This window comes from Oreochromis niloticus, linkage group LG19 (genome assembly GCF_001858045.2).
Source record: "Oreochromis niloticus isolate F11D_XX linkage group LG19, O_niloticus_UMD_NMBU, whole genome shotgun sequence".
NCBI lineage: Eukaryota > Metazoa > Chordata > Actinopteri > Cichliformes > Cichlidae > Oreochromis > Oreochromis niloticus.
This window is the reverse complement of record NC_031983.2, coordinates 19,356,385-19,380,257: the sequence shown is the minus strand read 5'-3', so window position 1 is coordinate 19,380,257 and position 23,873 is coordinate 19,356,385. Positions and strand designations below refer to the sequence as shown.

Genomic DNA, 23,873 nt, shown 5'->3' with positions numbered 1-23,873 from the left:
AGCACACACTTACAGGCACAGAGAAGAGTGCACCCGCATACACACACACATAAGCAAAAAGTGGCATACGCACTTCACATCAAATCACATCACATCACACTGGGTGTGAGGGAGACCTTCTGTCCTTGTAGAAAGAGAACAGAGCCGGCTGAAAGTGCTCTCTAAAAATGTTACCAAGCCTCAACATCATCAGACTTGCTTGAATCACTCATAGGAAACAGAAAGCAATCTAATAATAAACCAACTGCATGCAGTAGAAGTTTTAAAGATTTAAAGTTTTCCTAATGTTTCAGGTTTGTTTTTAAAGTTGACAAGGCAGATGATGAGAAGATGAGGGATGACTTGCTTGCCACGTCACTGTGCAGCGTGCTAAAAGTGCTTCCTCATAGGCAGAGTGCAGTGCTGACACTAGTGAGCCATGTTGTCCAATGATAGCGCTGTTTAAAAATAACTCAAGAGAAGCCTAGCATACATGGCGATCAGAGTATGGCAAGCATTACTTTATACTTGCGTTATCTTGAAAAGCTACCTGTATGTCTACGAATGTGGATTCTATCCCCCCCCCAGCCTAAGCCCCACTAAGGAATCAAACCTGGGTAGTTACACGTCTCCCTGGATAATGACATGGCTTTGAAGAGCTTCATAAAAGAGAGTCAGCTTACACAGCTTTCCAGGTTCAGATCATTCCATATTTCGCTAAGGGAAAAGGAAAATCTCTCCTCCTTCATAATTACTGAAACAATGTACATTCTGTCATTGCTCCAGCTCCTCTTTGAGTTGCTGTTAAAGCAATGTATCTGACATTGCAGCTTCCATCTTTTCTGTGAAATGTTGTCATTCGAATGAGCTCTGAGCAGTTGTACATGTGTGTGAGTGGATGTGTCTTTGTGAGTGTGTGTGTGTGTCAGCTGCTCCAGATTCTGAGTCTCTGTGATTAAACTGTAATTAGGTTGGTTAAACCCCCTGCAGAGCTCAGTTGCCGTCGTCTTCTCTTCCTCTTCCTCCTTTGCCTCTCCTTAGCTGTTAAGGGATGTTTTGTGCTTTGCTGCTTGCTTTCCACCTCTCCCCAACCGTAATCGTTTCACTTGTCTACTATTTTTTCTTTGGCTAAATCCACTCCCTCGTTCATTTGCTGTGTTTTAGATTGTTTTGTCTTTGTCTGTGCGTCCTCTCTCAGTTCAGATGTTTTGTCGTTTTTTTTCTCTTTCTCATCTCTTTGTTTCAGATGGGTCGGGATATGATTCTCCGGAGCCTTTCCTGACTGATGGAGGTTCAAGCTGGAGGGCAGGGTGCATGACCCTCTTAGCTGCTCTGGCCTCACTCTTCCTGGGACTCTTCTACTGGCTGTGACCCTTCTCTCCTTCTTCATGGAGCTCCCGCCCAGGGATAATGGGCTGGGCTGGCTGTCCCTCTCAATCCACCACCCCTCAGGGAAGCCCTCTGTCTCCGTTCCGCTCCCACCGCCACCTCAATACAACCACCAACCACCCCCACTGCCAGCATCCTTTATGGCCCAGCCACGGACACCCTTCACAGGCCTGACTAAGAGGGCTGGGTCTTAAGCTGTCTGGGAAGTTGTCGTTTATCTCTGGTCCCTGAATTCCAGGTGGAAAAGCACCTCTCAGCTGAAAAACACAAGAGAAATGTCTCTGCACTCATATCAGAGGGTCCTTTTGATTTGACTATTGACTCTTGGCCACTGATGGGGTAGATATCGCCATGGCTATGATTAAACTTGTCGTTCTGGGGCAATTCCAATCATGCAATCACGGCAGGATGCATTAAGCGATAGGCCTGGATGCACAAAAATTGAATTTTGCTCACATTGCTATCCCATCCTCAAACCAAGAATTGGAAGTGGCCAAGCTTGCATTGTAATTGAAATTCTATGCTATCTGGACCAATTCCAGCTGCGACAACAATAAGAGCAATTGCATAGAGGAGAGGAGCACAGTGGCTCAGGCTGTGCAGAAAAGAAAGGGGGAAACAATGCGAGCACAGATTTACATGAATACGTCCATATGGGAAATGTAATATTACACGTGTTGATATTTTCGGATCCAGTGTAGAGTCACTGCAATGTGATACGAAACTCGTGCAGTTTTAGAAGAAACTCGGATAACTCATTTAAATGACAAGTATAACCATAGCCTGTTTCATTGGGAGGGTGTGGGGGTGTTCGGGGTAGGTTCGATGAGATGTAGATCTTCAGGTGGGATGTGTTCTGTCTTATTCGTGTTTCTAAACAAAGCATTTATCACAGCCTGGCCAGCACAGGCGTCTTCAGCACTGTCTAATGTTGACTGGGTCGGGTGACTTTTGGAACCATGATTTTTCTCATGTATGAATGTACCACTGGTCACCCACCTCTTTGTCTTTCTGTATTATTATGACTGTGGTCACTTACAGTACCTTCTCTCAGACTGGCAGGATGAAAGAGTCGGGGATTTGAAAAGATGACATGTGGGAGTTGGGGCGGGGGGTGAAGTAAGGATGAACGGAGGACAGGTGAGAAAAGGAGGCGACACTTAAGTTGCATGACCACTGTGAAACCTTCAGATCAATCTTGTTTCTAATGATGATATATATTTTTTCATGGGGAAAATCAGAAACACCCTGCTGCCGCTCCTTTGCTCTCCCTGAGACTTTTTCAGACATCAAAAGGAAAATTTAACCTCTCTCCTCACACGGTTTCTCCTGTCTGGCTTTCAGTCGTTGATGGATTAGCTTGGGCCCGGAGATAAATGGACCCACAGGGTGAAACTGACTGGAAATCAGCCCTCAGAGCCCAGGCCAGATCACAATGGACGTAAACACTGACTGAAGCTGGTCCTGGGTCTGAGGGTTAAACCAATAAGGGAAGCGCATAGACTGTGGCAAATGAGGCGAGATATGTGTGTGTGTGTGTGTGTGTAAGTGTGTGGTAGCATCACAAAAAAACTCATATGGGTGTATACACACACATACACGTATTCACATACACATGTTTAGTCTTTGATAACGAGACTGTTCCTCTGAGATGGTGGGAGCATTCATGGTCATGACTATAAAGGGAACAGCACAAAGAGAGAGCGAAGAGAGGAGGGAGGGGGGGAGAGAAAGCATGTGTGTATGATGGGACTGAGACCTCTTTAATGTTGGGAAGTGAACATAATGAGTAAGCACTGTGAACACACACCTGCATACACACGATGACCCATGTACAGATATACACACGTAAAGACATGTAGAAGAGCGAATGCAGATCTAGACATTTACAAAGACATGGCATGAACATACACACATGTACAATCACACACCACACACACACACGCAAGAAAACACAAACAAGGGGAAGCACTTCTTTCCCAACTTCATCTTATTTTTGTAGCATTTAAAATCACTGTTAATTACTCCTGTGTGGAAAGCAGTGATGGGGTATAGCCTGTGGAAGATTAAAAAAATGTGTCTTCTCTTCTTCTATTCCACTGATGCTGTCCTTCTATTGTTCTTCTTCTTCTCTGGTTTGTGATCCATGGTTGGTAGTGGTAGGATGCCTCCAGGGCTGAGCGTCATGTATGAGTTTGTCTCCTTTTCTGTTTGTTGTGTTCTTGTGGACGCTGACCTCAGTCATTAAAGTCAGTCAAAAGTAAACACAGAAGTCAGAGCAAGGAGAGAAACACACAAATAAAGATTGTCTTTTTGTCTACTCGGAAATCAAGCCAAGTGAGTGGAATTTCTTCAGTGGAAATGTGAATTAACTTTGTTTGTTTTTTGTTTTCTTCCTCCAAAGTGCTGATGATTGTATTCATATATTAGACTGCACCTGGGTCTTTATTTTACCCAGTCTATCTTCCTCTGACATCAAAGCTGTGGGACGGTGAGCAGTGAGCTCTGCCAGTCAAAGCATGAAATTATTCAGATGAAATCACCCTCTCCAATCTTCAGCTGTTTCTCCCTCAGTGATGTGACAGCTAATCTGAACTGCTGACAACAAGGAGAGTGAATAACTTGATAGCCTTTCCTCTTCTGTTTCCATCAGATTTCAAGAAGGGTGGCCTGCAAGTGCTAATAACCAAGCAGTGTCTTCGAAGTTGACCTATTACGCTTTTTGTAATTATAAATGCTGTAGCAGTGGTTGGTGGTCAGATCAGGCTTCAACCTGCTTTTTCTACTCATGGCTCTATATGAGTAGAGAGGGGAAATCATTCAAATGATCATTTAAGGTACTCAGATCTGGCTATGACAATAGGAGCTTCGAAGACCTGCTGTTAAAACCTTTTGTTTGGGAGGGGCAGCCAATCGGGAGAAAGCTGGCTTCAAGCAGGATGGTCTTTCAGAGAGAAGAGCTCGTTTCAGGCAGTGGATGAAATAAGTGGCTCCACAGTAGCTTAGTATAAGATAAATTATTTTGAACTTTAAATTATTCACACTACCATACTCCCAGAATAAAAACACTGAGCTAGAAATGAGCATAAAAGGAGATCTCATGTACTGACTGCACTTGCACTTTACTGTATCTCCATGGTCTAAACTGCATTACATTTTAGAAGGAAAATACTCCACTAGATTTCTGATTTTGCAAAACACAGATAGAAGAAAGACCTCCTCTATACACAAAGCTGTGTCCAGATAGATTTCAAGTATTTCTAAGTGCATTTTTGTGCACTTGCCTTCTTTTTTTAAAGGTGGAAATGAATGAGAATGCAAACTGAAGCTGAAATATTACACTCAAGCTTTAAACGAGACCAACACTTGGAGTGGGTAAATGTTCAGATAGGTGGCTCAAGAAGGAGTTAAATTACATTAAAATAGATTAAAGAAATAATACATGAAACAAACAAAATTCACTTGAAATTTGCTCTTTTTAATTGCACCATCTGTTTATGATGTCTTCTTCTACACTGGTTTTATGGCATCTGACCAACTGTCTACAGCTGTTTATCTCAGTAGGGGGTTATCTCAAGTCCCTAATATTTCACAACAGTGTGTCTTAATATTTTACTTCTATTTTTAGACTGTCTTTAAATTCTATAACATTATAAGCTGGAATTGAGTGGAAACTTTGAGCGTTTGTTTATGACTTGTTTTAATTTTCACCAACATTGATGATGATTTTCCCTTTACACAAGGTGTCATTTAAGTAAGTGTTAACTGTTAAACTGTTTAAAAGAAAGCAAAAAGTAAATCAATGAGAATTAGTTTTCTAAGTAAAAAGAATTGTTGTAGAATTCATCAATTTATTACCCTACATTTATTTTGTACCCCTTCCTAGACCTTTTGGCCTATAAATCAAGAATCCACACACTAACAAATGTCTAAAAGCATAAACATTTGAGTTTGAAAGGTCAAAGGTCAAGTCTGTACAAACATGGATGTAATGCTTACTGGTTGGAGGAGGAAGATTGTGACCATTCCACTGTCTCTGCAGCTGGACTGATCTAACAAGAAAGTTTAATGTTTAACAAGTGAAGATGAAATGTTTGCTTTCCTCCTTAAGCTCGTTAGGTTTTCCCCATATCCGGACATAAACAGCCAGACATACAATAGGAACTTTTCCTTTTGGGGTTTGTAAGGGCTAGTGCTAGCTTGAAACATTCATCAGCTTTGTTTTAAAAGCGTTATTTGAAACTACTGACTTGTCGCTTTTGGCAGCGAGATGTAAAAAGAATATCAGAAATGTTGTTTTGGGGGAAAACTGAGGCACATGAATAATAGATGAGCCTTGGCTTTCCATGTTTGGCCCTCCTGTGCAAAGCGGGCTAATGGCTATCGATGTCTCTAGTTTCCTTCAAATTGCTTCACATGAGAGCTCAATTCAAATGGAGAAAGAGTAGATTGCAGTGAAAAGGAGACGAGGGAATGAAATTATCTCTGAATATTGAGATGCACGCTTGGTCAGCCAATTCGTTGTCCTGACAAGTATCAGGTATCAGCGGAATTAGCCTAATGTTAAATTAAGCCCGATCAAGCAAGGCCTTGAAACATTCCCACGTCTCGGTCCTTGTGCGAGGAAAGATGGATGTACGATCCAACTGGAGCGGCGCCAGAAATGAACAGATGTGCTCCTTGAAATCACGAGAAACAAGAAATCAGGGCTATGTCACTGACACACATGCTCAGACACGCTCTTTTATATCCCCATGTATTCTCTTCCAGATCTAATTAATCACTTGATTATTTTATCTATTTTCACTGGCTGCCATACACATGGGACAAAAGTTGGCGAGAATAAACTTGGCCTATATGATGTTAGTTTTGGCAACAATCAAAAAGCAACCGAGGAAATACAGATGGCGATCTCCATTTTTCTCCCCCCTCTTTCCCTTTCCCCCTTCATCTCCTCTTCTGATGCTTCCTTGCGCTCTCAAACACATTATTAGGGTATAGGCTAATCTATTCTTCTCTCTCCCTTGTATTTTTGTCTCCTCATACTCAACTAACTAGCATGATTTAGGAATTATGGAATTAGGGCAGCACTCCCATCTCTATTAATGAGGAACAGGATGATGAAAGAGCTTGTTCCTCAATGTGCCATCTGCAGTCACTATTACACATTCACCTAATATATTTCTCTTTCTATTCTTTGCCCTTACCTTCCTCTCTCTCTCTCTCTCTCTCTCTCACACACACACACACACACACACATTATACCTTACTTGTAATTACAGAAGAAATAATTTCAGCTCTTCAGGCACTGTTGGATGTGGCGTGAAATGGTGAAATGGCACAGCAAGAAAGTTAACTATGGACCCCCACACCCTTACATAGACACATGCACAAACACATTTGCAGGAGTCCAGATGGGCCGTGTGTTATTGCTGAATAATGCATGCTATGTAGACTCTATAAAAGATACATGGGCAGAGAGAGCTAAGAATCATTCAGGCACCATGGCCAGTTTGGTGAGGGCAGCGTTGGAGCATCCCTTGTGCAAATTTGGAGCTATTACAGGCTTTTCAGCTTGTACATATTTAGCTATAGGTGACCCAACAGGGAAAATATTTAGCTCCAGTTAGAGAGAAAAATAAAACTTGCCTTTTAGACACTGTCAGCTGATATTGTGGCTGGCACTCTGCCCGGTGTCTTTGCAGTCACCTTGAAAAGGCTTTTGTGGTTTAAACCATAAAACTTGGGGAATTACACAGCAGATTCTTTGCTTGAGGCTCGGATTTCAGAGCATCGCTTAGAAACACTATGAAAAATATCCAACAGTGTGTCTTCATGTAAAATACCCAGAAGAGGGGGGGGCGACGGGGGTGAGGGGGGTAGGTCCAGGTGAAGGGTAAATGCTGCACTCATGTGGGGAAAATGAGCAGCGCTTTTTTTTCTTCTTTTTCCTCTGTGGAGTCATATGACAGGACATGCGCATCATTAAGTGTTGCGTTCAATGCTAACGGAACGCTCACTTCTCTATGAGTCGCAGTTTGATGCACAGTAAGGCCACAAAGAAAATTGATTAGCAAGAAAGAAACACTAATCTTAAGTGGAAGCCAAGTAACTTCACACAAGTTGTATTGTCTCATGATTTTGTTAAATCAGTATACAGCAGCTAAAAGATAAACACAGACGAAAAACACAAGTAGTTTCACAGTTATATTTAAGTCAACTTTTCGTGTAAAGTTGACTACCTGAGAACCAGACTACTTTTTCAGTTTTAGATTGTTAAACCTATAGGAAGAGAAGTAATGCATGCCGTGCCTCAAATCGTTCTGGGTGACCGTGGGATGCAAGGTCCTTTATGTGAAGTTGAAGTGCGCCTCAAAATCGTTGAAAGTTTTGAGTTTTCATATTTCCGACAGCATATGAAAGCACCATCTTCGGACAGACAGCGGAACCAGTGAAGGAATTCGGGAGTTGCCAGTGCCAAGTTCACATACCGTCAAGAAGGAGGAGTTTTCAGGTCATCTTTTCAAAAAAAAACAAGGAGGGTTAACTGTAAGTATTTACTCCCTTAATAAATATCTACCTATACTTTCCTCTCAACACAGTTGTTTGAGTGTTAGCGTTAGGTAGTTGACAAGAAAGCGGAACTAGCTAACTAGCAGGCTAGCCAGCACATTAGCCAGTTTACGAAGTTACCCTCTCGGATTTTACCCTCTTTGCGATAGCTGAGCACCACTGCAAGTTTTCAGACAATGTAAGACAAGTTTAATTCGCTTTGATAAACTGTTTGACACTTGTCTTTCCCTCTTTTGTAACTTTTTCATTAAGTTTAAGAAGTGTTGTTTTGGAAACCTCTCGGCCCCAGCGATGGTGTACTGGGTGTGGGACACTGCCTGAAACTACGGGGGTTTCTTGTAATACTTTTGGTTTGTTTCTCATTCAGGCTAACGTCACCTGTTTATCAAGTGACCCACGTTACGTGGCCACTTGGCAGTTAACCACAGTCAGGTGTGTGGATACGTGTTACAGCAGGAATCATTAACCACATGTCGTATTTTCCTCAGTGTCTTCTGTCTTGATAGTCAGGAAAACCTGCTTTTGTCGTATATAAATAGTGGAATCAAATGTCACAGTTTAGGCTTTGCTTGTCTGGTATGATGTCATAGGTCCCCTTGTTTGTTATTAGTCAACCCTCCTACCCAAAACATGACACACCTTCCTCCTCGGCAAAATAAATAGGTTGTCTTTATTCAAGACAGCCTGTAAGAACAAATCGTTGAACAATAGCTTCTGTCTGATTGTTTAAAGAAAATAAAACATCAAGAGTGAAATGAGGATATGTGTTCAACGTGATTGGAATAAGACGCCACCTGTGCTCCAGTCAAATCTGGAGGAACAGGTTTGGGTAGAAGAACAAGAAACGCATTTCCCTGTGTGGTGTTTGCCACTCGTGCTTGGTCAAGTGAAGAAACTGCAACATGAATAGGTATGTTCTTTAGCCTCGGTTGTATTATTTCCTTTGTTCCTCTGAACTAACATCTTTCTGGTTATATTAACTGTGGAACGAATTTAAGGGTTGGGTACGTAGTTTGGGGTGCAAACAAGCGAAATGTAATATCTAAGTCATATATTTGGTAAATCTAGTCACATATGTGGCTAAACACGGAGAAAAATTGCTATCAGTTTAAAAAAACTCTGCTTTTACTATCACATTTCGTTCTTTATCGCTGACATGTTCATCTGCCCTCGTCGTGGCTATCTAAAGAGTGTACGTGTGTAAATGAGTCCACCTTCATAGTTATAGTTGTAAAGTCACATCAGTGTCTTGCCAAGTCCAATAATCGGTCAGAAAAGGCAGTGAAGCCTGAGTGAATAAAGTGCACTCTTGTCCAAAAAAGGGGAAAAAGCAGAGTCAACAACATTAAATCCTCTGCACTGTCTGCCAAGTAGACTATCCATGTTTTTTTTTTTTCTTTCTTTTTTTTTCTTTCCCCCTCAGGATGTTTAGTGGCTGCAGGTTTGAAAGGGAAGTTGTAGTTCAGGGGTTATTTGCAAAACAGGAAAATGCCACTTGGACGTTAACAAGGAAAAGCAGATGACAGGGAAAATGCGGGGGGGAGCAGTGTTTGCATCTAAAAACTCTAGCCTTGGAGTAAATGATTCAGCTTTGTTTTTATAGTTTACTGCTTCTGCCCTTGACAGTACAGTGATAGGAAAACAAGCTTAATTCTTTGCTTATGATGAGCTTTATCTAATGTTGCCTTGTTCACCAAAGCTTGTCTGAGGCCATTACGCCAGTCATTTTTAGCCTATCCCATGATACAAGACTGCATGAAGGTCACCTGACAAAGTAATTTTGTTTAGATTGGATTTGTATCTGCTAAACTCCTGCACGAGGTAACATCAGTCATTATGTGATCCGAATTATAACTGCAACAATTAACACACTTTGTTCCTCTAAATGAATTGCATTGAAATGCACAATACAATTTGGCAGACAGCAGCAAAGGCTTGTTCCTCATGTATCCTGTTTTTAGATCTCTAACAAACATAAGCATTTTCTTCTGATCTGTTTTCATCTGTCTTATTTTGACTGAACTATTCATGCTCTGCATTGTTTGAAAACTACAGAGGGCACAAAAAACAGACAGTTTTCACACTTTCTGGGTTTTAGTTGCTAGACACGGTCAGCTCTTCCTGCTGCTGTTCACAGCTTCTTGATGATGCTGCCTCATGCCTAGCCTGCTGTTTTTACAAATTGTGCATGATCATGAAATCTGAATGTTGATCTGAACAGAGCATGCACTGAGCTGGCAAACATGGACTTGTGCGTCCTGATGTGATCAGCTCTGGGAGTTAATCACATCCAAGATTATAGTAGTAAAACCGCTATGTGTGTCACTTTGTTCTCAGGCATTAGCAGTTTTTGGTGACTGGGTAACTGACAATGAAGCTTCTTGAGAATTCAGTGTTTAACACAGAGGAAAGAAAGTTGTTTGATTCACATTACAAGGCACCTTTTTTATGGATATATGACAGGACATGGATTTTATGGATGTTATACTCTTCTGCTAATTAAGTTGATTTAGTGTTTCAGTACATATGCTGACCATAAAGATACTAGTGAGTGCACAGCCTGTTATCTTATAATCACATTTTGTCATTAGTTTCGTGTTAAACCAACCATAGAGCGCATCTGCTGTTATATAATTATTCTAATGTAGCATAACAGTTATGTTTTAGGTATTTATGCACTTCATTTTCACAGTTCTGTGTTGAAAGTAGCTTTGAGACTGACTGCATTTTGAAAATTCCGAAGAAAATCACAAGCTCATCACTTAGTTGTAGTCAAATAAGTTAACAAATGTAAATACCATCTTAAACATCTGAATATTCCTAAAGGACTTTATTTCATCTGTTTTTATACACTTTTACTGGTTATTTAATTGATCTGCAACCTTGAAATGTCTAACAATAACCAGTGATTTCAATTCGCATTTATGTATAGTAGGCAGGCATGATAAGTGTTTTTCCAGCCAGTTGTCACTATCCAGTCTCACGCCTCTGATTTCCATATCACAAGCTCCATATCCAAGTTCCCTCATTGTTGGCATACATGATTCTACTAGCCATCCCACTGCTAAGCTTTACATGCTTTATCAGTAAGCCTGCTCTGTCCAGACTCACAACACTCCTTCAGGGGAAGGAAAAGAGCCTGATTTGTTTGGATTTTGCATCTTTTCTTTCCCTCTCCATATGAGTGATACAAACAAGGTGAACATTGATTGCACATTTAAATGCTTAACCTTTTAAATGCATCCTCTATTTTTAGTAATGTAAAATGCTGAGCCTCCTTTTTTTTTTCTTTTTTTTTTTGTGGTCTTTCCAAACCTTAACGCAGGGATTCATTTATCCTTAATTATTTTTAAAGCATTAATTGTTCTACATTTATGGTTCACTGCTCTAAAAAATTTTCTCAAATCAGATTTGATAACTTCGTAGCGGCTTGTCAATGTGAGGAAACTTTCCACCACAACTTATCACAGTTTTTCTGGTAGATTTATCTACAAACAAGACAGGAAACAAAGTAGACCTAACATTTAATGAGTTGTAATCTCTATAAGCACACATCTGTAAGCACAATATATGCAGTATCTGCAAGCAACATCATTTTGATACCTGAAAATGTCAGGTTTCCACTTCTCCTATTCAACAGGCTTTGGTTAAAAGGTCGGGGGGAAAAAAAGTCGGAAACCATTGGTTTGTTTTGATAATGACTGGTGAACGAGAAGTGTGGCCTTGATATCCTTTATCTGCTATTGTAGATATCGTGGCTGCATCAGAAGCCTTGATATACCAGCTGTTGTCAGCTGTTTTATTGCAGGAAATTCATGTAGAAGAAGCTTATTACATATTATATAACCATGTTGTTTTTTGTTCTTTAAATTTTGTCAACACTTGCAAAGTTCACATGGCAACTGTGCTCAACAATTTAAAAAATAAGTTGCAATTTCATGTTAATTGATGCACTCTGATGCTGTTTAGTGACCTTTGAACTCTGCCCCTCTTGCAGGCCTCAGACTATTGAGCTCAGTAAGACGGGAGGAGCCTCCAAACAGGACACCAGCAACATGGATGACATGACTGTGGAACAGATGGCGATTAGGGCCAACCAAGTGACTGATGAGGTACTGACTCATAAATAATGCACACTCACACCCATTGTGTCATCATCTGACCAACTGTGAAACTTCCTTATAGTGAGTTTGTAATATAGTTTGTAAATGTACGACTATCATGCAGGGAAATGGATTATGCTGAAATGGAGGCACTTAATAAGTTTGCTTATATGCTCTGTATATGAGCTTTTCAGTATAAATTTTCCTAGATCCATCAATTTAATTTGGCTACAAGGCAAAACACATCTGCTGAATTTATTCCATTTATTTACCAGTATAAAAGACTAGTATATGTATTTGTAGGGTCAGTGTAGTATAAATGGTAGAAATTTGCCTAGAGGCAAGCCAAATTTATATAAAAATTAAATTTGTGATGAATTAGAAATGAATGAATGTTTACTTGGATTCAAATTTAGCATTTAATTACAGCAGCCAAGAATTCCTAATAATTAGTTGTAAATCACATAATTCTTCAGGAAACTTCCCAATAAATAATTGGGTAATGACTTAGAAATTGTTTATCCCCAGACAGCATTTAATAAGTGATCACAGTTTGAATAAAAAAAGGGATTTTCATTGAGTGTTGCTTGATGACAAACCAATGATGGGTATCCAGAAGCCTAGCATTGGTTTGTCAGGGCAGCTATTACGTCGCGCATGCAAAACCACAGTTAGGTAATGTACAGGAGAAATAACCAGGGTCCTGACTGAAGGTTAAAACTATCCACCAGTTAGCACCTATGTTTCTGAGTCCTTGGAAACAGTATAAGCTATAGCTCCAAATTTGGCATAAATACCTGAGAGATATTGGTCATCTTATTTTAACTCTGGCAGGAAAGCTGTTGAATATTTTATATAGTATTCATAAGTATAAGCAACAAATCTGAAATATTTAAACCGCTAACAGTATTCATAGTGTGTGTGTGTGTGTGTGTGTGTGTGTGTGTGTGTGTGTGTGTGTGTGTACGGGTTCGTACTATCCTGGTGGGGACCAAAATCTGACATTTACTATACTGGTGGGGACTTTCTGCACCGTGGGGACCAAAATCCAGGTCCCCTCGGGGTTGAAAGCAATTTTCACACTGAAAATGGGGTTTTAGTGTCAGGGTTACAATTAGGTTATGGTTAGGTTTAGGGTAAGGGTTAGGGTTAGGCATTCATTTTTAATGGTTAGGGTTAGGGTAAGGGGCTAGGGAAACCATTATGTCAATGGGATGTCCCCACCAGGATAGCAAACCAGACGTGTGTGTGTGTGTGTGTGTGTGTGTGTGTGAGAGACTTTACGCCTAATTTAACCTGATAGCTCCCTTACCCCTCTGGTTTTGACAGTGTGAATGTTGTCAGCTATATCTTAGTGTTTTATTATCAGGGAGATAATTGTTTAATCAGCACTTCAGGGTATCATATAATCAGCCATCTGAATCACATGGAAGCAAATTAACCTGCTAGCTGAGTTTGTAGCTGTGTACTTCACCTTCATGTAATTTTTACTGTACTAATTATCTGTGGCTTTTGTTTCTTTTTCCCTTTGTGTGCTTTCTGACTTAAACTGCAATCTTCTTTTAATCTTTCTTCTGTCTGCTGCTGCCTGGTTGACGTAGGAGAAAAGAGGAAGGGACAGGGCTTGGGAGGGTCCTTCTGCTAATGCTTACCGCTCTGGCTTTGGGTAACCACTCATATCATACCTGAAACACTGTCATGCAGGGACTGGTAATGTGTCAGGGCATCACAGGAATTAGTTATAAGACCAGATTATCTTTAGGAAGCTAAATATGAGGTGTCTTTCTAATATCACGGCTGTTTTGCAGTCATAAAAACTAGGTTTAAAGACTCTCGAGGCTGTAAAATTAGTTAAATGTTTGTGATACTTTCTGATAATCCTGCCATATTGCAGCCAGTTAATACCCATAAGCAATTTTATGCTTCTCTGTGTGTAGAATAACAACTGTCATGCATCTCACCTAACTTTACTTTCAATTAAGCCATTCCTAACAAATAACAGAAACACCTCAGGATTCATCTGTTTCTCAAAGAATTGTCGCAGCACCCCGATCTGGAAAATTTGGCTAAGACAGTGGTTTCAAGCTTAATTAGCCAAGTTCAAGGATTTTGGGAGACATAATGTAATGTTTATCCACCCAAGTGATGTTCTGGCTAAGCCAACAGAAACCTGGCTGAGCTCATCATATCCCTCTCGCCAATTCTGTGTTTGTCTGTTTCTCAGCTCACTGATTAATGTATTCAGAGCAAACATAACACAGAGAGAATGAGGAATCTGGTCCTCGCGCTCTCGTTAGCAGTTCATTAGTGATGGTAACAATGAAGTCGCATATGTGCTTCAGTCCTCCACTCCTCTGGATGCTCTGTTCTCTTCACAGCGTTTACTATTAATAGAGAAACAAAAGCTGTAACTCACCTGAACCGACTGCATTCCAGTGCACCGCCGTCACTTTTTGTGTCTGTGGGTGTATTTGTATTGTTGTCCACACTGTCCTTGGAAATCTTTAGCTTTTTTTGTAAGCGTTATCCATCTCACCAGATGAAGGACAATTAACACATATATATATTTTGGGTGTGCACATTAGAAAAGTGGCGCGAGTATGCCATGTCAGGATGCTCACACATTTTAATTACCAACATATACGACAGAAATACAGCACATCCTCACAACTGATTGACTGGAACAAGGAATGAGTTAGTTTTTCTTCAAGAATTAAGAAAAAAAAGCCGTCAGTTCAGAGTTTTCAGATTTTATTTTGTGTTGAAGGAGTCTGAATGAATCAGTGTTCACTATCAGCTCTATTGCTGTTGGTGCATAAACTTCTCCTCCAATGACTGCAGAGTGCAGAGGAGCTTACAGCTGAGCAGTGCTCTCAGAGTGCAGGGAAATTAAATCAGACAGTATACCATATTAACCTACAGCTCCATACTCTTAAATGTGGTTTTATAAATTTGCAGGTATCTACTTTCATTTATCTGTGAATATCAGATGTGTAGCATCTTCCCTGTTTTGCTTATCACTTGCATCTTTCCACTTTCCTGATTCTCCCTCTCTCTCTCGTTCTCACTCTCTCTCGCACAATAATCAGTGTATCTGTTTACATTAGCAGTTAAGCAATCCAAATTTTAAAACTATATGTATTCTTAAGTTCACAGAACACTGCCCTGTCAGCTGCTTCTTATTTGTACCATGGGATTGCAAAGTAATTGAGCCAGATAAAGCACTGCAGCAACCCTTGTTGCAGCATAAGAAGTCTTAGGTGTAACTACAGTTACTACTTGAGTTTTTTCAGTCTGTTTACAGATTACTTTTAACTAGAACCTCAAATTCTCGTTACACTCTAATGCCTTCTGTTTGTCTTTTGTTTTACAGTCACTTGAAAGCACACGGAGGATGCTACAGATGGCAGAAGAGGTGAGACTTTATTGATTTTGCTCTTGTCAATAAACCACTGTGATATATTCAGTGGAGTCTTGCTGTAGCAGCCAGACAGGTTTTTTTTTTCTTTTCTTTTTTTTGTCGTAGGCCATTACCTGAGGTGGGATCAAGAACTGTGGATTGATTAAGCATCCAGATTTATACTTTTGTTAGTATTTAAATGCCCAAACCCTGATTGGGGATACCTAGACTGTGCTGTTGCTTTAGCAAAGCATCTGTTACTCCCTGTCAGTTTTTTGGCTGAAACCAGAAATGTTGGTCCTTGTTCTGCTCTCTGAGAGAGCCACTGTGAGCTGGAGGGTTTGTGTGCTTGAGCTGGAGACCAGAACAAGGACACTCAGGATAAAATGGCCTGCTACTTTTATCCTAATTCTGAAATTTATCTAACTCGTGATTATTTTCATTTGTTAAAATGGATAAATTTATTTGTAGACATTTGTTTGTGACTTTTTAACTCTTGTTTTTCAGAGCAAACAAACAGGCGTCAACACAGTGGTGATGCTGGACCAACAAGGAGGTAGATGAAGACTTTTGTTTTTGGGTTAAATATTATTTGTGGTATTATCAAGACAATTACTGGATGCTAATGATTAAGTTTAAGGAATTGCTGAGTCGTTTGTTGATTTAAAAAAAAAAAAAAAAAAAATACTTGGTGGTCAAAATCAGCCAAATAGCATAGCCTTTAATGACAGTTTAAAAAAAAAATTTTGTCCCTCTAATTTTGATGATTTAAGAGTCCAGATTTCCTGATTAAAAATTTATTTTTTTCTGCCCAAGGAAGTCATGATTGTACAAAAACTTTTCTGGTATTTAACCAAAACAAAAAATCAATTGCAAGAGAAGAATGTGTAAAGATGCTTGAGAATGTTATGCCAGTGGAAATATTTACTTTCTAAACTTGAGATGAATTAATTTGCACCAACAACAGTGGCTGCAGACACGCTATAGTGTTGTGTTAAGTTGGGGGGTTTACACATCAGAATTTGCAGCATCCAGGCAAATAAATTGTCGCACTGGAATTCACTGTTCATAAAAAATGGCCATTGTTATACTTTCTATTTGAGTAAGATTTGCTTTAACTTTCGAGTGCTGTTGCAGGTTTATGTCCCATGCTAAAAAAATTTGTATTTGTATTTATTTATTGCACTAACTGCAGTATTTTTACAATATGCCTCTTTTCTGCTGCAGTGGCCCAGTTATTGACCCAGTTTGAAAATTCCCCTAGGGATCATTTAGTATAATTAAATCTATTCTAAAAATGAATAAATCAAGGTGATATTTAAAACACAATTTACAACCATTTTCTAGTGCATAGCAAGCAGAGTTTGACATGGTGTGCTGTGCCTGTCTGTTTTAGAACAGCTGAGCCGTGTGGAGCGAGGCATGGACCAGATCAACCAGGACATGAGACAGGCTGAGAAAAACCTTACCGACCTCTCCAAGTGCTGTGGCATCTGTGTCTGCCCCTGTGATAGGTATAGTGTATACTTGGAGCTGCCGAGAGATCTAAATCACTGACTTTTGGATCCATAACACCCTTTTTTTGTGCTGTGCTGGCTTGTTTGTTCTTGTGTGTACGTGACTGGTTTTTATGAAATGTGGGTTCACAAACCAAACACACAAGGAGTCTGTGTAAAACTGAAAAGTGCATTATACAGTACAACCAGTTATTTTTATTTTGGTGTTAGTGCAACTTTTACTTTTGTACAATATCTTCCATACATGTTAAGTGACAATTGAAATACTTTACTACTGTTTGCATTGGCATAAAACCTTTCAGTTTTGCTCCTTAATACAAAAGCTGAACTTGGTTGCAGAATATTTGGTTGAATTTTTAAAAATTCAAAGATGCAGGTTGTTTTAAGAATGAGAGGGCAGCAGCTGTCTGCCAAGCAGCATTTCTCCCGAGAATCTATAAAGTATTTTAAGTATTAATCCTTGAAAGGATACTAAACATTTATGTTTACGCTCTGGACAGTCCCTGTCTAGAGCGTAAACAAAAACTTTATACAGCTCAGTTGTGAACATGGGGCTTTATTCATTCACATTTTCAAGGAAAATTAACAAAACCCTAGGAAAATGTATGTTTTAGCTCTGTGACCCTCTTGCTTACAACTCTAAAAATATTGAATATTATTGGCTTACAGATCTTCACAATATCAGTGGTCAGTCAGGAACATTTCTCACGAATACATGATTGGCTGCTGTGGCACAAATGTGGCTCACAATGTCTGTGTGTGACATAAGGAGAAAAAAACTCTCTGCTTGGCAAATGTACATTTCATGGTGACAAGATTGCTGATTAAATTTGTGAGCATTGCCAATCATTTATGGACAGATAGGAAATGTGATGGTGTTCCAGCCAACTTCTTAATGTGAGCCGCATACTCATCTGGGCTAAATGCACTTAAAACTCTCCATGCAGCTATGATTTTGGAGTGTCACTTTGTGTGCACATTGAGATCCTATGATGGTTTTAACATGGCAAAAAAAATCTTCCCAAAATGCTTTCACTTTGGAGAAGAAGATTCTTTGATTATCAAGATATAAGGTAGGGAATCTCTTGAGCTTCATTGCTATTACTGAACAACTGTAATTGTTGCAATGACGGGACTGAAGTACTTCTGCATTTGTTCGTGCATTCTGACACGCTGTTTTTTTGGCTCTAGAGTGTCATCAATCGAGAATGACTCACGGTATAAGCGTACCTGGGGTACTGGAGGAACTGAAGGTGAAAATGATGCAGATGGCCCAAAAGTGGTCTCAACGCAGCCTTCAGGCGTCCGCAATGGCCAGGCTGCCCAGGTTAATGCTGCAGGACCATCAGGCCCATACATCCAGAGGTATTGTCCTGGTTATTTTACATTGTTAAAACTCTCGAAATCTTTGGTGTTGCCAAAACTATTTAATAAAACATATGTATACTTTGCATATGTATAACAGAATAACCAATGATGCACGTGAAGATGAAATGGAGGAGAATTTGGAGGCGGTCGGCAGCATCATTGGCAACTTGAAAAACCTGGCTGTGGACATGGGAAGTGAGATAGACAAGCAGAACAAACAGATTGACCGCATCAACGACAAGGTAAAAATGGCTTAAAATCACATGAACCTCTAGTAAATGTGAAAAGGGGTCCAATTAAATTTACTTTACTGCTCCATAAAACACTTAGTTGCTGTTTTTTTTTTTTTGTTTTTCTACCCTCCCCCCTTAATAATTTGAATTGTATGTAGTTGATGCTCATGTCTGCGTTGACTCATTGCTCCATATGATGGGGTGTTACCTCCTCATGTATATCTGATTTTTGTAAAAAAAAAATTCACAAACATGCATATGTTCTTACAGAGGAAGAGAATGGAAACTTACTCATAAAAAATTGTTTTATATGAATTTACAATTGATAATAAATTGCTACTTAGGGAAGGAAAAACAGCTGTATAACTGCCCCTTTCCACCTGTCTGTGTCTTTAGGCGGACATGAACAAGCTACGCATTGATGAAGCAAACCAGAGAGCCAACAAGCTCATCAAATAGACGAGAAATCCAGCTTCTGCTAGTTTTATCAACCTTGAGCCTCTCTCGCCACACACACACACACACACACACACACACACACACTGTATATTTGTGCACATCTGCAAACATACTTTGCAAGTAAAAAGAAATACTCTCATGAAGTTTTGCCAGTAGTGTGCCTGCCTTTATCGCACTAAGTTGTAAGTAGAGTGAAGATAACTTCTTAGACTGTCCACCACTATTCACACCCTTTTACACACACGCCTAGTCATGCTGGACTGTGAGAAACAGTGTGAGATACTTCAGTAAATGGCTGACTGCCTATCACTGCTGTTTGATACAAAACTACATACATGTAACCTTCACAGGGAGGGAAGTGGCACATTTGCTGCTTTCCATTTTGTTGTTTTGGTTTGTTTTGTTTTTCTTTCTCAGCTAAGTCAAGATAATGAGCTGTTTTGTCGATGTATGACCGATAACTCATCAAAACTGATAAGCTGTTGTCTCCATACAGCCTCATGTAGTTTAAAAGGAAACATCAACTCTGGTCTGAAATGCATCTTACTCAAATCCTTATAGGTTCATTGTGTAACTAGGGTTATTGTATCATGTGTAATGCTTTGATATTATTTGCTTATTTAATTACTCATGAAGCAGAAATGACTTGCGAATAAAGTTCTCTTTAACACTTTGTTCCCATGCCATTTATGCCTGTTCATATAAAAGGGCTATTTAAAAAATAAAAATAAAAAATCTAATGTTGTCCCTGAATGAAAGAATTTTGATGTTATTACTACTTAAAATTTCTGACTGATGGGGAGTTAAGGTCATTGTAATTACTTGCTACAGAGATGACCTGTGGTTAGAAACATTGTATAGCAATCACTCGTCCTTCTTATGAGAAGGAAGGTCTGCAAGGATCATGAGGTATGTTTATCATTACCTCCCCTGAAGCGTTTAGTTTACTTCACAATAACACTGAACTTGGGAAATGTAACAGTGGGTGAACGGCAGTAGGTGAACTGCTCTCTTCCATGTTAAGTGTTTCTTCACTTTGATCACAGTGTTGATGTAAATACTGTTTAATTGCCTGTAGTCATCCTGTTAATCTAATTTCTTAACTTTGTTTCCTCTTAATGGTTAATGGAGATTAGTAGCTTACAAGAGGAGACATAACAACCTGTGCAGGGTTTCTTCACGTGTCCAATGTGCAGAAAATTCCTCTCCTCAAATTTGATAATTGCGCAACTGTTCAGTTCTGAACCACAGATGAGCATTGTTTAATCTGACGTGAAGGCTCTTTATGTACTGGGTTCAGGCCAGTTGGTTACTAAAATCTTGGCATTTTAAAAACAATAACCTAGAGAAATGAGTCCAGAAAACATTTTGATTTTTAAAAAGTGGGGAAATCTGTAGGAACCCAATCAATCTTATACACGATGTACGGTTGTGTTGTAACAGCCACTGCATTGTAAAAGGCTCCTCTTACATGTGTAAATAGTCTTTACAGCACAGCTATGGTATAATATCATCTGACGATGGAAAGCAGAATTTAAATTTGTTTTGTCGAAGCTGTCGCCAGGCTGAGAAATCGTCGCTGGCAGCAAAAATGCAAAAAGTATACATGTAAGTGAAAGTTGTTAAAGGGGTAAACATAGAAGCACAATAAGTCCTGGTGGGTTGTATTAAGGCTCACTGAAGAAAATTGGCCAATGATAAAGGGATACAGTGTGCCCAAAGTATCTCTCGTATGAATCTTCTTGCTTATTTGTTTTGAAGAAAAATGATAATTTGTATGCTGTGCTGCAGGCATATACCTACTCAGTTTGTAAGGATTGAAATGAACTGTTTTCAGGGCTTTGTATTGCTATAAGTGATCATCCTCAGCCTGTTACGTGTGAGCTCGGATCTAATTAGTCTATTCTAAAGCTGCCTTGCTGTCTGGAAGCTGTTTATTCATTGTTTCACCCACAGCCACTGGAATGTAAATACAACAGTTTTGTGTATTTTAAATATGTTCATATGGAGCTCATCTTATCTGAAATTAGCTCTGTGAACGGATGACTGCTCAAAGTGAAAATGCCTTCTGTTTCACGCTTGCCACTGTTGAATTGTTTGTACTCAATAAATCTATTCTGAAATTCAATTGAACGCACTTTTTTTTTCTTTTTTTTTTTTTGATGTAGTGACAATAATTAAAGACTGCATTCGTTAAAAAAAACCCAAAACAAGCTTGTATAGTATCATAATTTTAATTTAACTTTATTTCAAAATGTTTTTTGGGTTGTGTTTTTTTTTGTAGGGTCAACATTTTTGGATATTTTACATACCTGGAAAGTACAAAATGCAATTTTAAAAACCACTAAACGGAAAAGGCAGGTAGGGAAGGTGTGAAGGAATAACAGTGTGGATGAAGGTGACAAAGTCTGAAGTGTCAATCTGTAGATATATCGACCAACAAAAAGCATAGTGAATCTGTGGGATGCAAGTCTCAAAACATTTTGAGGTGCTAAAAAATTTGAGTAGCATGGACACGATGTTCTGCTGGCACAAGGCGCACAGAAGCTTCTGTAGTTTGTGTTCATACAGCCACAAGAAGATCATGGCTTAACAATTGCTTTAATCTGTAGACAGAGATGCTACCATGTTTCCTAGAAAACACTTGAGCTGAACATTTATCCTCCTACATTTGACTTCCATCGCTTCAGTGAGGTCACTTGAGTTGGATCATAATTCGGGGACAAGGCAAAACGGCAGTGAGACTGACAGAGTCCCCATCCTGGCATCAAAGTGTAAATGCAGATCCATGTACTGTACATACTTTTAATTAAATTTCTGTAATGGCTTTATTGTTGGAAATTCCCATATGAACTTATTTCCACTCCTTACATTCATATTAAAAACACATTCCTTCAGCTCCGTATGGCTACTGTACGATCCTCACCTTGGTTGGGGAGCATGCCTGGTCCTGTGGTGTGGAAAAGCAGGAAAGACTCATGCAACCCTTTGCTTTTCTAGACTTTGGCTAGTTCTATAAAACTTCAAATAATGACGCAGGCTTTTGTAAACTGCTTTCGTGAATAACAGCACCTGGTTTAAATTCTAGTTCATTCTGATGCTAACATTTTGTCGTCTTTTAGCATTTCTATTTGTGTAATGAATAAAATCCAACTTGCAAGACTAGAGGGGTGTTTCATAAAGCAAGGACTGCTGGTTGAAGGCTTTTTTGTTGTTTTTTTAATAAATCAAGAGAGGTGTACATGGGCATGAACACATAACGGGGGTTCTGGGGCAAATACAGTACATGTAAAAAGCCCCTAACCTCCCATCATGTTGTCCTGCTGCATGGTCTTTTATTTTCATAGTTGTTTTGCACCTCTGTGTAGTCATTTAGCTCCTGTAGTTTGTCTTTGATCGTGACCCAGTTGTCAGATTAAATACTTGGCTTGTGCTTTTGTTCTCTTCTTGACCCATATTTTTATTTAGCCTTATTTGGGTCAGCATGTTTCTGTAATTAAAAAGTACAAACCTGAAGGCATTTATCCACTATCATGTTTTTCCTTATACAAACCAAGTAGTAAAATTCAAAGATGGGGAATTCTGATTTATAAAAATAAATAAATTTGCTCTTTTATTTTGTTACAATGAAACTTCAACTGCACTTGAAGTTTTAGCTTTAACTGCACAAAGAAAAACAGTGCTCTCATTGGAACCCGTGAAGTCATAATTACAGGTAAAGACCTGCAAATGAACAGTTCAGTGTTGCAGATTTGATCCCTATTTTGTGTATCTGAGCTCATCACTGACCTACAACTCCATAACAAAAGCTGTCTTTTGTACATGGCAGTGATTGTGCTTATTTCTGCTTTTTTTTTTTTTTTTGTGCGTTTTAAAAGGGTAATTAAGATGATCTGTGACTGTAAATGCTATTAATTCTTGATGCATGTAAACCTGAATAACCACTGCTTATGAAGCACCCCTCAGATATTCCAACACTTTTTACGTGTGTCACTACAAGCCAAAGTTGAAGACAAACAAGGCAGGTCAAGTTGGTCTTGTTTGAAGTTTTAAGAATATGACAATAGCACCATATCAAACTAATGTAAAGCATATTTCATGCATCTGCATATATATATATATATATGTATATACGGTATATGTTGATGGATAGCTCTGAAATTTAAGTTTACACAAGTGTTAAATATATTTCAAGCTGACAGACATGAACACTGCCACAGTTCAGTTGAGAATAAACCTGAATGGGTCCTTATTCAAAACTGACACACTGTGGTGTCACATGACCGCTCGTGCGATGTCGGTAAGCAATTTAAAATCTCAAGTCAATCATTCACAGTGCATAGAGCATTTAGTTTGCATAACTGCAGATATACTTGGAGAGTGTGTGTGTATATACTGTACAGCACTATGCTGAGGTTTTCTCATCCCCAAATCTTACATGGCATTTACAAAGCTCTTAAAAAAAAAGATTATTAAACTCTGGTTCTTTACGTAGCATTTAGTGCTCCAAATTCAAACAGCACAGTATTACAGTTCACAACCATTTGATAAGGCAGGTTATTAAAAGTACTTTTCAGTACTCTTGAGTCATGTTCATTACAGGCCTTCATATTATACATGGCTATATCAAAGCATGCCTTACTGAAGCAAAAAAAAAAAAAAACTTCAGCTAAATTAACAAAATGAAAAGTTTTACAAACATTCTTTGGTTGTGTGTGAAGAGGAGCATTCCTGTGCTTTAATTTAATGCTTTGAATTTGGCATTTCTTAAAAAGAACAAAGAAAAACAGTGGACCATTGTACTCATACACTGGCTTAAATACAGGCAAAAGAGTGTTGACTTTAACTACAA

General features: G+C 39.2%; 2 protein-coding genes across 5 annotated transcripts in view; both read left to right on the top strand.

Moving 5' to 3' along the window:
- Positions 1 to 2,884, top strand: part of efna2a (ephrin-A2a) — an 85,781-nt gene extending 82,897 nt beyond the window's left edge. Inside the window, exon 4 of one of the 2 annotated variants that reach the window (XM_003443023.5) lies at positions 1,226 to 2,884. In XM_003443023.5, coding sequence (XP_003443071.1) covers positions 1,226 to 1,350 — 125 coding nt within the window. In that variant the 3' untranslated portion in view covers positions 1,351 to 2,884. The remainder of the gene's footprint in view (positions 1 to 1,225) is intronic. The other variant, XM_005477296.4, reaches the window with a different exon arrangement.
- Positions 2,885 to 7,781: 4,897 nt separating this feature from the next.
- On the top strand, positions 7,782 to 21,149 carry snap23.1 (synaptosome associated protein 23.1). 3 transcript variants are annotated; one of them, XM_013270090.2, is made up of 8 exons: positions 7,782 to 7,917; positions 11,939 to 12,053; positions 15,418 to 15,459; positions 15,952 to 16,000; positions 16,841 to 16,958; positions 18,153 to 18,326; positions 18,427 to 18,571; positions 18,959 to 19,021. In XM_013270090.2, exons 2-8 carry the CDS (start codon positions 11,997 to 11,999, stop codon positions 19,019 to 19,021), a joined length of 648 nt encoding a protein of 215 aa, XP_013125544.1. In that variant the 5' UTR covers positions 7,782 to 7,917; positions 11,939 to 11,996. The 3 variants fall into 3 exon arrangements, with proteins under 3 accessions (XP_013125544.1, XP_005477352.1, XP_013125543.1); XM_005477295.4 differs by lacking the exon at positions 7,782 to 7,917 and adding an exon at positions 7,962 to 8,119; XM_013270089.3 differs by lacking the exon at positions 7,782 to 7,917 and adding an exon at positions 8,649 to 8,851 and having other exon boundaries at positions 18,959 to 21,149.
- Positions 21,150 to 23,873: the final 2,724 nt, after the last annotated feature.